At 43.0% G+C, this 16589-nt stretch overlaps 1 protein-coding gene across 1 annotated transcript in view; it reads right to left on the minus strand.

Moving 5' to 3' along the window:
* Positions 1-16589, minus strand: part of SH3RF3 (SH3 domain containing ring finger 3) — a 353925-nt gene that overhangs the window by 54328 nt on the left and 283008 nt on the right. Inside the window, exon 9 of the mRNA XM_072842672.1 lies at positions 3495-3829. Within this exon, the coding sequence (XP_072698773.1) occupies positions 3495-3829 (335 nt within the window). The remainder of the gene's footprint in view (positions 1-3494; positions 3830-16589) is intronic.

Here is a 16589-nt window from a genome sequence, read left to right on the forward strand (position 1 = left end):
AGGCTTCAGGGCCGAGGCACAAGGGTACACCTCTGGACTGGGCACTGCTGGCAGAAATGGGCAGTTCTCCAGGAGGATGGAGCTACTGTGTGCTGGCAGCCGGGCCACAGGGAAAGCCCTGTAGGAAGCCACATGACCAGGAAGATGGGCAGGAAAGGCATCTGGGAGAGAGGCTGGAGGCTACACACTGGCAGAAGCCCCGGGCCCAGAGAGGAGCTCTGGACCCATCTATGGAAAGGGTCCCCACCCTGTCAGCACTTGAGTCTCTCCGGAGGCCTCAATCCCAAAGTTGGCCAAGCAGGGCCTATGTGCAAGGTGTGGGTGCAGCAGGGCTGAGAGGCCCAATCCCCCAGGGTAGCACTAGCAGAGTGCCAGCCTCCTGGGGACCTCCACAGCAACCCACACAGACGAGCCAGGTTTGGGGGCCTCTTCCTATGCCATGTGTAGGGACACATGGGAATAAATCTCCCCTGCTCCTAGGAGAGAATCAGTCCTGCTGCTACCTCAGGTGCCAGGAGTCCTGACGATCTCTCTTGGAAGGGCCTGGATTGAATTTCAGAAGAGCTCGGCACTGTAAAAACACACAGGCACTGTGGTTTGGGTCTCCAAGGACTGACCGCAGGGCTGGGAGCTCCACAGAGGAAACTTCACTAACAGAAACAACCTGGAGAATTGGGCGAGGGGACAAGGGGTGCAGGATAAGGGCATCGAGGCCCCCAGCCTGGTGCACGCAGGTGAGCTGTTCCCGTAAGCAGCTACTGTCTTGGCTCTTGTGGTAGAAATGGCAACTGTGGATGTTTTACTGGGAATACAAAAGGGAAAACCAGTAACAGGTGGTTTTTTTGTTTTGTTTTGTTTTGTTTTGTTGTTTTTTTTTTTTTTTGCTTTTGCTTTGTTTGAGAGGTGAGAAATGAAAACCACACATAACACTTAGAAGGCTGATACACAGGATTTGTCAGCTGGGGTTTGATATGACTGCTGCTGTACCTATGAACATATGCTCACCCAATCCCACAAAGTCCATTTCGCTCACTATCTGGGAGTGCAACCTGGACAGCCCCCACGTGTGGGCAGTGAGCACCCAGCCCCGAGCATGGCTGGTACAGGCTGGGGTGGGCATGCGTTGCGCTGCTGGAGCTAAGTGGACACATTAGCTGCTTTCCTTCTGGGAGCAGAGCTTCCTCCCATGGTGCCTTTCATCAAGAGGGACCTGCTGGGTGTCCCCTGGACTCAACTCTTCCTTGCTGAAGTAGGAGAACCGTTAGCACAGAATGAACGTGAAATGGAAACAAAATGTCTGCTAAGTGTCCAACAGGCTGGGAATGTGGAGAGAAGGCCCAGCGCTGGTTTCCCTTAGCAACACGCTTTAGAGGACAAGACGGTAGGCAACATCTCTCTCCCTGTGGAGTCCTACAAACCTGACGCTAGTCACCAGCCCTCCTGAAGCGCCCTATCGGTTCTGCAAACTAGTCCGGGTATTTTTTGGTAAAGAGCTAGAAATGTTTCCAAAATTATTACTGCCCTTTCCTTTCCAAGTCTTGCCCCCTTTTAAGGCCTAAAGGATGATGTAGTCTGCCCAGAAGGGTGTCCAAGTGAGAGGGTGGGCTTGCACCCCCACGTCTGCCTCCCAGTGAGACCCGGCCACGTGTCCCAACCAGGCTGCAAGGTACAGGGAGCAGACCAAGATAATGGGTTTGCAAATAGACATGGACACAAGACTCAGAGCAACCATTTCACTTTGTGCCGGGGCACCATGCTGGTCTCAAGCGGACTTGAGCTCTGCTGGCTGAGGGCACAGCAGCCACGGTTGTCCTGAGGCTCCTTCCACACTCCTGAGCGTGGGGGTAACATTCCTCAGGACCAGGAGGTGAGACAGGAGGTAATGAGGCCTGAGCACTACCGATCCGGGGACCCTGAGGAAATCGGAGTGCACAGCTCTGAGAGGTCCCTGGACTCCTGCCAAGCATAGGAAGTGAGCTGGTGGGTATGTGGATGGGGCAGTCGACACTGGGCACTCTCCTCAGGGCACGGGTGAGTACACCATCCTGCGTGGCAGGGCTCAACCCAATTCTGGCTAGCATGCTCTAGTCAGAAGACTGGTTTTATACAGAAAGGTTTTAAAAGTCCCACAGAAGGTGGTAAAGCCAAGAGGGAATGCGTGTGGGGCGTTCATGCAGCAAGGCCAGTGAAGAGAGTAGTTCCCAGGTGAAGACGTGGGTCTGCACTGTCCAGTACACTAAAGGGCAGTGCCATGGACCATGGGCACTCGAGAACGCCCCCTGGATTGCAAAGACTGAACGTGAAAAATGGTAAAACACCTCATCAACATTTTTATGTAGATCCCATGTTGAAATGATAATATTTTTAGATATTGGGTTCAATAAATTATAGCATTAAAATGAATTTCAGGGCAGCCGGGGTGGCTGAGCAGTTTGGTGCCACCTTCAGCCCAGGGCTTGATCCTGGAGACCTGGGTTCGAGTCCACGTCAGTCTCCCTGCATGGAGCCTGCTTCTCCCTCTGCCTGTGTCTCTGCCTCTCTCTCTCTCTCTGTGTCTCTCATGAATAAATAAATAAAATCTTTTAAAAAAATGAATTTCACCTTTTAATTTTGTCTCTCTTTTTAAAAAGATTTTATTTATATGAGACAGAGTGAGAGAGAGACCACAGGAGGAGAGGAAGGGGCAGAGGGAGAAGCAATCTCCCCACTGAGCAGGGAGCCTGTGTGGAGCTCAATCCCAGGACCCCGGGATCACGACTGGAGCTGAAGGCAGATGCCTAACCGACTGATCCACCCAGGTGCCCCTAATTTTATCTTTAAAATTATTTTAAATTATTATAAATGTGGCTACCAGAAGATTTTAAATTAGATATGTAGCTTGAATTATAGTTTTATTGGGCAGCGCTGATTTAGAAATCTGGACTCTAATCTTGGCTAATCTAGTCTCTAGCTGGGTAGCAACAGAGGCAAGCTCATTGGACTCCAATTTCTTTTCTGAAATAAGCCCAACTTCCTTCACAGTTAAAAGACTAGCAGAAAATGCTGTCTACACCAGCTATCAGACCAGCATCCCTCTCTTGTTTCTCCGCAGGATACAGGCCTGTCCCGTGTGGCTGAACAGGTCACAGGCTGCACAAGGGTGACACATTGAAGGGAAGGGATCCTGTTCAGAGTATACATAAGTAGATTTGTATATTTATTATTATAATATCCTGGTACCTGGCAATAAGTATCTTGTTCTAACAAAAAGCAATACTCTTTTTCTGATTTGCATAAAAGCTCCGGCGGCCCCACCAGAACCAGAGTCCTGCCTGAATTCCACTGCAAGGACAGCTGCTTTGCTGGTTTGGCCTCGGTCTCTGTCATAGGCCTGATGCATTGGGGGGCAGGAACCTGGTACCTTATTTTTACAAAATGTCACTAGTGTCTGGTGCTAAAGACTTACATTAACCAACTGGGCCATGGCCAGGGCTCACCCAGGATGTGCCACTTACCTTTTCATTTTTTTTCTCATCTGGTTTGCATCCGGTGTTGGTGGGGCTGGACGATGACAGGCCACTGCCAGGCCCCCCTCCGGCCTCCCCGTTGAGGTTGGCTGCACTGACATTGGGAGGCGTGACGGCTGATGCTGCGGATGTAAGTGGGATGGCTGCTCGGGGGCACTGGGCCCCAAGAATCGTCTGCATGGGGGGCTGGTGCAGGTGCTGCGGGGACACCATCGAGTGGGGTCTGAGGCTGGCAGCGGGCAGGCGTGAGGGGGAGTTCTGGGTGCGCAGGGGCGACACGGTGGCTGTTGGCCGGTCTTGGGCCTGGGCTGAGGAGTGGGCAGCTGGAGCACAGGGTTGGAGAGAGAGTGGGGTTGCAAGGTTAGTTTGTCATGGCTGTGCCATCATCGCGGACTCCACCCTGGATACATCCTCCTGGGCTCTCAGCCTCTGTCCTTGGTCCCTCTGCACCCACCCTGCTCCTTGGGGACAGAGATGGGGCCTGGTGCCTGGGGGAACACATCCCGTCTCCCTGAAGCCCTGCTGCAGCACAAACAGCCTGCCCTGGGGAGGAGCAGAAACCTCTTCTCCAAGGTTGTTGCCAGTGTGGACATGTCCCCAGTTCCCATGAAGCCTTCTAACTGGTTTTCTCTGCTTTGATGAGCAGACACACTCACAAGTTCTTTTACATCGCCCTAATGAAAATGTTCATAAATTAAAGCCCATGACAGAATCCTGAAGAAGCCCCAGGACACCCCCTAGAACTATTAGACACCACTGCATGCAAGGTGACCACTGCCAACAGCTGGATTCTGGTTGCTTTAGACCCCAGAACTGTAACTGGCCCTTGGTCCACACTCAGCATTTGAGCTGGCTGAGCTAGGCCTGCGTGCCTGCGGCAGCTCTTGTGGGTGACAGTCACAGGAGGAAGGTGCTGCAGCTTTGGGCCATCACCATGCTCACTGCTATCTGCCTGTGGCTGTTGCCTTGCTCGCACACCAAAGTCAGTGTCTGGATTTATGGAACAGAAATGTCACAATGATGTATCCACCCCCTACTTGCCAGCAAAAATGCCTCCTAAGGGTAGTAGGGTCTAAAGGCCTACCGTTTGTAAAAATCTACCATTTGAAAACATAAAGTTCCTTCCAAACCCAGCACCACATTAAAATTAATCCTGCTGCAGCTTGTGTCAGTAATTTTGAAGAACTGTCTCCTAACTCGTAACAGAAGAAACTTACAGGGGCTCAGAGTGAGCCACATCAGAGCAATGTGACTGGTGACCTGGGCTGGGGACCTAAAGGGAGACATGGGTCATGGCAGCCCACACCACTGCATGCCACGTGGCCCATGCCACATTGCACAACTCAGATTAGATCGTTTTTGCACGGTCATCCAGAGAAGAATTACACTTTACACTGCCCTTATTTCCTACCACCAGAACTCATGGCATTTGTAGCTTCAGCAACATGAAGAAACCACATGTGAGAAAACAAAACAATATTCTCAGCCCCCAAATATGCCTTGAATACATAGTCTACTCATAAATCCTAACAGCGTTTCCCTGGCGTGTGAAGTAACTTGGCTGGGCAAACGAGAGCCCCTCCCCACATGGCCCGGCCTCAGATTCTGACAGCGCTGCGTGGGAAGAGCTGGGGAGATCTAATTACGTGATCCTGGCCTCCCTGGGACTCAGGGACTCTGGCCGTGTCCTCTGTTTCTAGGAGGTGCGATGTATAAGGGCTGATTTATGGTTTTAAAAGTATTCAGAGTTTGGGGCGGGTTTGAATCCTCACTCAATGTGGCCTCACATTTCAAAAGACCAGGTTTTAGGCAATGATGCAGATCAATGAAGCCACTGGGGTCACTCCATCAGCCCAAGGGAACCCGTGACTTGGACAGTGCTCCCAGGGCCATTCGTCTGCCTCTCCCCAGCTATCTGAACTCTCCTTCACCCCAGCCCCCTGGCCCTGGCATGGGGTGCGGCAGCTGGACCAGGCAAGAGTAACAATCACTTGGGCCCAAGAGCCTGCAGGGGCTGCTCCACATTCTCCCACGGAGTCCCACGCTGCTCCCCTCCACCTCTGGCTGGCTTCCACATGCCTGCCACATGGCCCTGCCAAACCCAGTACAGAAGAGGAGACAGTGTTCCAGAGAGTTCTCAGCCTGCCTGCCAGGCAATCCCTTTGACATCCTCCCCCTTCTCTCCCTTGTTCCTCCCTCAGCCACTCCAGCCTCCTCACTGTTCTGCCAACACAGGCTCGCTCTCACCTCAGAGACTGTTGCACAGAATACACTTCCCCAGAGGGCCATGCGTCCCTTTGCCCACTTCGGTCACGGTCACTGCAGACTCTGAGCTCCCGGAGAGCCTGTCCTCGCCCACCCACCCAACAGTGCAGGCTGCCGCTCTGCAAGCCCAGCCACTCCTGGCCCGCGTCATCTCCCCTTCCCTCCCACGGCACCATCTGCTCTCCACACTGTGAGTCCCCCTTCATAGCGTGTGGCTGCTCCTAGCCTGCCTCCCCCCACCTCGAGGTGAGCCCACGAGGGAGCTCCACTTGCTGTGCAGTTCAGCAATCTACCCCCAAACAGTCGCCCTGGGGCCCAGCATGCAGATGCTTGATCAATTTCTTGAATGAATGAACAAGTCTTTGAAAAAAGAGAATTTTCAGATTTTACAGAATTGAACCACTGCAGAAGATAAAACTCTTCCATGAGAAAGAGGGGCATGACTCATCACACTGGCTGGTAGAACAATATGGGGTTCCCCGGAGCCCCAGGAGGATTCATCCTCAGGTTTACCCACCCTGTGCCATCCGACCTTGGACTGACCTAGACCACTTCCCTCCAGTCACCCTGCTACTTAGCAATGCCAAAGCCCCTGTGTGACAGAGGCAGCAGTCTGAGGAAATGTTCCGGTTCCATACTGTTCCCCTCTGCTTCTCCTCCGTAAACCTTTGGCACAGCCCAGCAACTCTGTAGTGCCTGACCCCCCTGGACCTCAGTCAGTTCACTGCTCCGTCATCCCACAGGTGCTTTATAAAGACTAGTTGAACCAATGAATGACCAACCTTACACCAACATTATCCTTTTCTTATCCTCAAGTTTATCACTTCCCACTTCATGGATGAAATGAACATTGGCAACTCCCCAAACTTCAGGCCAGGCCAGCCTCTCTCTCAACTCATCTAGACCCACCCTGCCCTCCGGTCTCAAGGATACAGGGTCCCCACAGGTCTGCCCCATCATGCTCATCTTGATCCTTTCCCCTAGCTCATCACCTTCTCACCTGTATTAAATTTCTCTATTAACTTTCCTCTTGCAATTTACTAAGCAAGTTTATGGCTCCCATTTTTAAACAGTCTTTTTTTTCTGGCCAGTACCTCTTTTTCCCATTTTCCTTTTACCTAGTATTCTTGAAATAGTGCCTATATTTGTTCTTTCTTACTTTTCATTCAATTATTTGCATGATCTGTATTTGCCCTCATGACAGTTGTCATCTCTGCTCTGTGTTCCAGATACATTCCCTTGTGCAGCTTTCTAGTGTTACTAATTTCCATCTACAACTATGTCTGTGCTATAGTCTATGTTACCTATAGAGATTTTGTATTTAAATAGATATATTTTTCCCTTTCCAAAATTTCAAGTTGGTTTTCATATTCACCAGTTTCTGATTCATAACTATCCATCCAATTTTTCCCTTTCATAACACACTGTTTTTTCTTTTTCTTAGGGGGGGGAATGTAGGTGTTATTCTTTCTTTTCCCTTTTAGAGAATTATTTACTTATTTATTTTTATTTATTTGTACTTTTAGCTAGACTCACACCCAATATGGGGCTTGAACCCATGGCTCCAGGATTAAGAGTGGGATGCTCTAATGACTGAGCCTGCCAGGCACCCTTAGAGGATCTTAAATATACTGATATCAAAGCCTTTTTCAGATTTCTCTTTTTTAAAAAAATATTTTATGTATTCATGAGAGCCACAGAGAGAGAGAGAGGCAGAGACACAGGCAGAGGGAGAAGCAGGCTCCATGTAGGGAGCCCGACGTGGGACTCCATCCTGGGACTCACCCTGGGCTGAAGGTGGTGCTAAACCGCTGGGCAACCGGGGCTGCCCCAGATTTCTCTCTTACTTCTCTCCCATTTCTTCAGTTTATTGGCTATCTTTTATGCATTAGTGTTCCCCTTGTGCTTTGAGATTTCAGTATGCAAGCTCCTCTTCAGTATGACTATCCTATTGCTCTTGTATCTTTGGTCACTGCTTCTGCATGGTCCCCTGGGACCTTCTCTCAGAACCAGGTATAACAGGATGGTTATAGAGCCAAACTCAGCTCCATGCCCAGGTGGCCCTCTCTATCCTCTCCCATACCCCAGGGAGCAGCTCAGTACTCACAATTCCCCAAGCATGGGGGGACTGTAGCTGTTCAAACCATTGCCCTTGGCTCTGGTCCCCTGATACTCACCAGGGACTTCTTGTCCGTTTTCTCCTGCAGGAGTTGAAAGTCAGCCAACACTGCCTGCTTTTCATTCCAGTAAGCCAATGCTTCAACCCCATTAGCTATTGTGTGTCCCATTTTGTTTTGATCCAAAGAATTGACTTTTTAAAAATTTAAAAACAAACAAATCTCTTTGTGTTTAAAAGAGGGAATGGGGGATTCCCACATGAACTCACTGTCCCATACTATCGAGGAGTTCTTCATTCACTTCTCAGTCTACTGAAATATAGTTTGTCACTTTCTTTCCATCAAATATTACCTGAACAAGATCAATTATGACTCCACCTGTTAGTGAATTTAATGGACACTTTTCTGTTTTCAGAAAAAAGTATCCACTGATCTAGTTGCTTAACTTTACACCAATACCACACTGACTTTATTACTGTAGCCTTATGTCCTGAAATCAGTGTTAGCCTTCCAACTTTGTTGTTCCTTTCAAGGTCGTTTGGCTATTCTAGGTCCTTTGAATGCCTATATGAATTTGAGAAACAGGTTACTAATTTCTACAAAAAAGTAGACTGGGGAGGGGCGTCTGAATGTCTCAGGTGGTTAAGCATCTGCCTTCAGCTCAGGTCATGATCTCAGGGTCCTGGGATATAGAGCCCCACACCAGGCTCCTTGCTCTGCAGGGAGTCTGCTTCTCTCTCTCTCCCTCTCCCTCTGTGTTCTCCCCCTCTCTCAAATACATAAAATCTTAAAAAAGATGTTGAGTGCATTTGTGATTGGTATTCCATTGAATCTATAGGTCAAAATTTTGGATAATAAATCCCTTAACAATAGTAAATCTTCTCACTCATAGATAAAGTGTTTTTTTCTCAGCTTTTTCAGTCATATTCAATTTCTCTTAGCAATATTTGGTAGTTTTCAGCAGACAACTATTCTTCTTTTATCAGATGTGTCCCTAACTATTTTTCATGTTCTTAAAATTGTTATTATCTTTTAAAATATCATTTCCAATTATTCACCACTAGTATGTAAAAATATACTGATTTTTGTATATTAATCTTGTATTCTGCAACCTTGCTGAATTCGTTTATTAGCTATACAGAAAGTTCTGTGTGAGTGTGGATTGCCCAGGGTTTTCTATATTCGAGACCATGTTATCTGCAAATAGATATAATTTTCCTCCCTCCTTTCCAATCTGCATGCTTTTTATATCTTTTTCTTGACTAACTGCTCTGGATAGAATTTATAGTACAATATTAAATAGAATCGGCAAGAGTGGATATTCTTGTTTAATCCTGACCTCAGGGGAAAAGCTTTCTATCTCTCACCATTAAGTCTGAGGTTAGCTGTGGTTTTCATGGATGCCCTTTATCAGGTCGAGCAGCTCACTTCTATTTTCTCATTTTCTGACAGTTTTTAATCAGGAATGTGTGTTGGATTTTGTAAAAAAAATTTTTTTCCATATCTGTTGAACTGGTCATATTATTTTTATTCTTTGATTTCTTTTATTTAATTATTTTTTACTGGTGTTCAATTTGCCAACATATAGCATAACACCCAGTGCACATCCCATCAAGTGCCCCCCTCAGTGCCCGTCACCCAGTCACCCCCACCCCCCGGCCACCTCCCCTTCCACCCCTCCTAGTTCGTTTCCCAGAGTTAGGAGTCTCTCATGTTCTGTCTCCCTCCCTGATATTTCCCACTCATTTTCTCTCCTTTTCCCTTTATTCCCTTTCACTATTTTTTATATTCCCCAAATGAATGAGACCATATAATGTTTGTCCTTCTCCGATTGACTTATTTCACTCAGCATAATACCCTCCAGTTCCATCCATGTCGAAGCAAATGGTGGGTATTTGCCGATTCTAATGGCTGAGGAATATTCCATTGTATACATAGACCACATCTTCTTTATCCATTCATCTTTCGGTGGACACCGAGGCTCCTTCCACAGTTTGGCTATTGTGGACATTGCTGCTAGAAACATCGGGGTGCAGGTGTCCCGGCGTTTCATTGCATCTGTATCTTTGGGGTAAATCCCCAGCAGTGCAATTGCTGGGTCGTAAGGCAGGTCTATTTTTAACTCTTTGAGGAACCTCCACACAGTTTTCCAGTGGCTGCACCAGTTCACATTCCCACCAACAGTGCAAGAGGGTTCCCCTTTCTCCGCATCCTCTCCAACATTTGTGGTTTCCTGCCTTGTTAATTTTCCCCATTCTCACTGGTGTGAGGTGGGATCTCATTGTGATTTTGATTTGTATTTCCCTGATGGCAAGTGATGCGGAGCATTTTCTCATGTGCGTGTTGGCCATGTCTGTGTCTTCCTCTGTGAGATTTCTGTTCATGTCTTTTGCCCATTTCATGATTGGATTGTTTGTTTCTTTGCTGTTGAGTTTAATAAGTTCTTTATAGATCTCGGGAACTAGCCCTTTATCCGATAGGTCATTTGCAAATATCCTCTCCCTTTCTGTAGGTTGTCTTTTAGTTTTGTTGACTGTTTCTTTTAAGATACCCAGGAATAAACCTAACCAAAGTGGTAAAGGATCTATACCCTAAAAACTACAGAACACCTCTGAAAGAAATTGAGGAAGACACAAAGAGATGGAAAAATATTCCCTGCTCATGGATTGGAAGAATTAATATTGTGAAAATGTCAATGTTACCCAGAGCAATTTACACATTCAATGCACTCCCCATCAAAATGCCATGGACTTTCTTCAGAGAGTTGGAACAAATCATCTTAAGATTTGTGTGGAATCAGAAAAGACCCCGAATAGCCAGGGGAATTTTATTTTTTTTAAAAAAAATTTTTTTAGAAATTTTTATTTATTTATGATAGTCACACAGAGAGAGAGAGAGAGGCAGAGACACAGGCAGAGGGAGAAGCAGGCTCCATGCACTGGGAGCCTGACGTGGGATTCGATCCCGGGTCTCCAGGATCGTGCCCTGGGCCAAAGGCAGGCGCTAAACCACTGCGCCACCCAGGGATCCCAGCCAGGGGAATTTTAAAAAAGAAAACCATATCTGGGGGCATCACAATGCCAGATTTCAGGTTGTACTACAAAGATGTGGTCATCAAGACAGTGTGGTACTGGCACAAAAACAAGACACATAGATCAATGGAACAGAATAGAGAATCCAGAAGTGGACCCTCAACTTTATGGTCAACTAATATTCAACAAAGGAGGAAAGACTATCCACTGGAAAAAAGTCAGTCTCTTCCATAAATGGTGCTGGGAAAATTGGACAGCCACGTGCAAAAGATTGAAACTGGACCATTCTCTTTCACCATACACAAAGATAAACTCAAAATGGATGAAAGATCTAAATGTGAGACAAGATTCCATCACAACCCTAGAGGAGAACACAGGCAACACCCTTTATGAACTTGGCCACAGTAACTTCTTGCAAGATACATCCATGAAGGCAAGAGAAACAAAAGGAAAAATGAACTATTGGGACTTCATAAAGATAAGAAGCTTTTGCACAGCAAAGGATACAGTCAACAAAACTCAAAGACAACCTACAGAATGGGAGAGGATATTTGCAAATGACGTATCTTTGATTTCTACATACAGTAAGTTATGTTGATTGGTAAATGTAAATCAAATCTTGAATTTCTAGGAGAAACTCTACTTAGTCATCATATATTATCCTTTTTATTTATTGCTATAATCGATTGCTAAATTTTTTATAGAGTTTTTACATCTATGTTTATGAGTTATATTGGTCTTTTTAAAATTTTCTTTCAATGTCTTTGTCTGGTTTGGGTATGAGGGTAAAGTTGGCCTTACAGAAAGTTAGGAAATATTCTCCCTTCTTTTCAATTTTCTGGAAGAGTTTCTATAGAATTGTATTTTTTTTCCTTAACCATTAGGTATAATCTAACGATGAAGTCACTTAGGCTTGGAGATCTCTTTGTGGAAAATTTTTAACTAATTCAATTTCTTTAACTAATAGACATAGGCCTATTCAGATTATTGTTTCTAAAGTTTATCAATTTCTGTTTTTAAGAAATTTATCTGTTTTGTGTAATTTGTTGAGTTTATTGGCATAAAAATTTTTTTAAGGATTTTATTTATTTATTTGAGACAGAGAGCGTGAGCAGGGGTGGAGGAGGGGCAGAGGGAGAGAGAGCAGCAGACTCCCTGCTGAGCAGGGAGCCCAGGGTGGGGCTCTATCCTAAGACCCTGAGATCATGACCTGAACCGAAGGCTTAACCGACTGAGCCACTCAGGTGCCCCTACTAGCATAATCTTTTAAATAATCCTTTATTATTCTGTAAAATCTGAAGTAAAATAATAATCCCTAATTATTCTGTAACATCTATTATTCTTAGTATTGATGATTTGTGTATTCTCTCTTATTCTTTATCCCTCTGGCTAGATGTTTATTGATTTATTACTGATCTTTTCAATGAACTAGATTTTTGTTTCATTGATTTTCTCTATTGTTTTTCTGTCTTCTATTTCATTTATTTCTGCACTGAATTTTTTTCTGCTTCTTTTATGATTCCTTTGCTCTTTTAGTTCTAATTTCTTAAAGTAAAACTGAGGTGATTGATTTGATATCTGTTTTGTTCCTAACATAGGTTTTGAATGCTATAAGTTTCCACTTAAGTACTGCTTAAGAGGCATCCCGCACATTTTGATATACTGTATCTTCATTTTCATTAAGTTCAAAATGCTTCCTAATATCACTTTTGATTTCTTCTTTCATCCATGGGTTACTTTTAAGTGTATGTGCCATTTATTTGGGGATATTTGGGGGTATCTTTGTGTTACTAATTTCTAATTCATCGGTATTGTAGTTAGGGAATGTGATTTATGATACTTGAATCCCTTTAAATTTATTGAGATTGAAATACTATGGCCCAAAATGTAGTCTATCTTGGAAAATGTTGTTCACTCGAAAAGAATGTGTATTTTGCTCTTGGTGTAGCGCTTCATAAATGTCAATTAAGTCAAAATAGTTACAGGTTGCTAAAATGCTTTATATTCTTACCAATATTCTGTCTACTTCTTCTGCCAATTATCAAGAGAAGTATTTAAATCTTTGACTGTAATTGTGAATTAGTCTATTTATTTCTCCTTGCAGCTCTACCAGTAATTGCTTATATATCTTGAAGTTCTGTTATTTGGGTATAAATATTTAGTCTTCTTCACGTACTGACCCCTTCATCATTATGAAATTGCCTTTTCTTTTAGTAAAAATATTCTTTGTTCTAAATTCTACTCTGATATTAATATAACATTTCAGATTTCTTTTTAGTAGTATTAGCATCATACATTTGATCCTCATTATCCATAGATTCTGTATGTGCAAATTCATCTATTAGCTAAAATTGATTTGTAACCTCCAAATCAATACCTATGGTGTGGGACACCTGGGTGGCTCAGTGGTTGAGCATTTGTCTTTGGCTCAGGGCATGATCCTGGATTCCTGGGATCGAGTCTCGCATTGGGCTCCTTGCATGGAGCCTGCTTCTTCTCCCTCTGCCTATGTCGCTGCCTCTCTCTCTGTGTCTCTCATGAATACATAAATAAAATCTTAAAAAATACCTATGGTGCTTTTGTAGTCATTTACAGATATGCATATACTAGCAAAAAATTGAAGTCACTGAAACATTTTCCCAGATGAGGTGCAACAAGATGATGCTCTGCCTTCTGGTTTTAGCTCATACAGAGATGCCCAGAGACAGAGATGGGAGGGGCAGGGAAGTGCAGTGCAAGACGCTCCAGCTCTGGGACTCAATGGATAGGCTTGAATCTTGCTTGTCACCTGTTAGTGGGGTGGTGTCTTGCAGTCACTTCTGAACCTTATTTTCTCTTTTGTAAAATAAATAGAATCTCCCAGAATGACTTATTTTTAGTATTTAAGATTATAATCTCTGTGAGATACATATACACATGCACATATTTCACTTAGCAGAAATAGTTTAGTATTCACTAATGTGTGGAAAATTTATACAGCATAGCTACTGTGAATAATGAGAATCAACTGCATATCTTCATTTTCTTACTCTTTTACTTATTCATGTTTTTATATTTAAAGTATTAAAATGGTTCCTGTTCACAGCATATAGCTTGGTTTTGTCTTTTTTTTTTAAGGTAATACTTGACAATCTGCATTCTTTTTAAAGTTTAGAGCATTTATATTTATTTTTATGAAAAGGTTTAAACCTACATTTTACTATATGTTTGCTATTTTATTCATGAATTATTTGTTTCCTTTCCTCTCTTTTTATCCTTTCTTTTGGATTAATTGGAAGTTTTTGTGATTCCATTTTACCTCTTCTGTTAATTTATTTGCTGTAACTCTGTTTTGATATTTAGTGCTTGCTTATGTCTTTAATTTACCACAGTCCACCTACAAGCGACTCCATAACTCTTCACACATAGTATAAGAACATACTAATAATAGTAGAATAACATCTAATAGTATAGTATAATAGTATGTTCCTTCACTCCCAACCTCTATACATTTACCATTATACATTTTACTTTTACATGTGTTTTTAAATTATTTATTTAAATTCAGTTTAACACATAACTGCATTATTAGTTACCGGGGTAGAATTTAGTGATTGATCAGTTGCATATAACACCCAGTGCTCATTACACCCAGTGCCCTCCTTAATGCCCACCACCCAGTCACCCCTTCCCCCCACCCACATCCCCTCCAATAACCCTCGTTTGTTTACTAGAGTTCAGCATTTCTTCTGCCTTTTGCCTCCCTCTCAAATTTCATCTTATTTTATTTCCCTATATTCATCTGTTTTGCTTTTTAAATTCCACATGAGTAAAATCATATGGTATTTGTCTTTCTCTGACTTACTTATTTTGCTCAGTATAATACCCTCTGGTGCCATCCATGTCATTGCAAATGGCAACATTTCATTCTTTTTGATGGCTGAGTAATATTTTGTGATATAGAGATATAGATATGGATATCCTTTAACCATTCATCTATTCATCCATTGTTGGACATCTGGGCTTTTTCCATAATTTGGCTATTGTGGATCTTGCTGCTGTGATTATTGGGGTATGTGTGTTTTAAATTTCAAACTGCATTGTTTTTATTCTTGTTTAAACAGTTTGTTATAGTTTAAAGATATTTAAATAATCAGAAAAAAACTTATAGATTGATATATACAGTTAATATTTCTTAAGTCTTTCACTCCCTTTTATAGATCCACATTTCCATCTGATATCATTTTCCACCTTCCTTAAGAATTTTGTTTAACATTTTTCATATTGTGGGTCTATTGGTAATGAAATATTTTAGCTTTACTAGGTGTGAATAATTATTTTGCTTTCATTTTGGAAGAAACTTTTGCTGGATGTAGAATGCTAACTTGACAGATTTATCTTTTTCAGTACTTCTTTCAGTTGCTTCACTATTTTCTCACTTTAGTGTTCCCAACAAGAAATATATAGTCATCTTTGTTTTTTCCAAATTTATGTATCATTTTTTCCCTTGTTGCTTTTTAAGATTTTATCACAGATTTTGAACAATTTGATTATAATTTGCCTTGATGTAGTTCTCCCCATGTTTCTTGTGCTTGGGGCTCACCAGCTGTCTTTGATCTGTGAATTTTAGTTTTCATCAAATTCAGGACAATTTGGTCTATTATTTCTCAAATAATTTTTGTCTCACTTTTCATTTGTCTACTTTGGAGACTCCAATTACACATATATTGGGCCACTTGAAGTTGTCACTGCTCACTGATGCTCATTTTTAAAAGTTCTCTTTTATGTTTGTGTTTCATTTTTCATAATTCCTATTGCTATTAACTTCAAGTTCACTAATATTTCCTTTGGCAATGTCTAACCTGCCATTAATTCTACCCACTGTATTCTTGATCTCACACACTGTAGTTTTTATTTCTAAAAATTTGATTTAGGTCTTTAAAATATCTTTCATGTTTCTACTTAATTTTCTGAGCCATTATAATATATAAGCACACAATAATAGATGCAATTATAATATCTGTTTTTATCTTTATCTGCTAATTCTAACATATGGGTCAGTTCTGATTGGCTGATTTATTTAATCATTGTGAGTCATATTTTCCTTCCTGTGCATAGGAATTTTTTTATTGCTATCAGACATTGTTATTTTTATGTTATTGAGAGCTGGATATTTTTTGCAGTCCTAGAAGTACTCTTGAGCTCATTCTGCAACACAGTTAAATGAACTGGAAACAGTTTGATCTTTCTGAGTTTGCTTTTAAGACTAGGTGGTGGGACTAGAGCAGTAGTTAGCCTAGGGGCTGGGTCAAGGCCCTTGTATAGACTACTCAATGTCATATGAACTGTTTCTCCATCTGGCTGGTGGAACAGGAACTATTTCCAGCACTTTGTGAATGCTGGGCACTGACAGCACTGATCCTTTTTCTCCTAGTTCCCCTGGCTTTGCACAGTTTCCTTGCAAACTCTTGTTCTTATAAATTGTTTCTGGTGGGATGATAAATCTCCTCATTACTTTAGGTTGGTCATAAGCAGAAGCCTAGATTTATCCTTTAGATACAAAAATCAAATTATATCTATTAGTTAAAACCCTCTAATGTGCCCCAATGCCCTTAGGATAAAAACCAAAATTGCATGACAGGTCTAAAAGAACCTCCATGATCTTCCCCTGCTTACCTCTCAGCTTTGCC

This window comes from Canis lupus, chromosome 11 (assembly GCF_048164855.1).
Source record: "Canis lupus baileyi chromosome 11, mCanLup2.hap1, whole genome shotgun sequence".
NCBI classification, from domain to species: domain Eukaryota; kingdom Metazoa; phylum Chordata; class Mammalia; order Carnivora; family Canidae; genus Canis; species Canis lupus.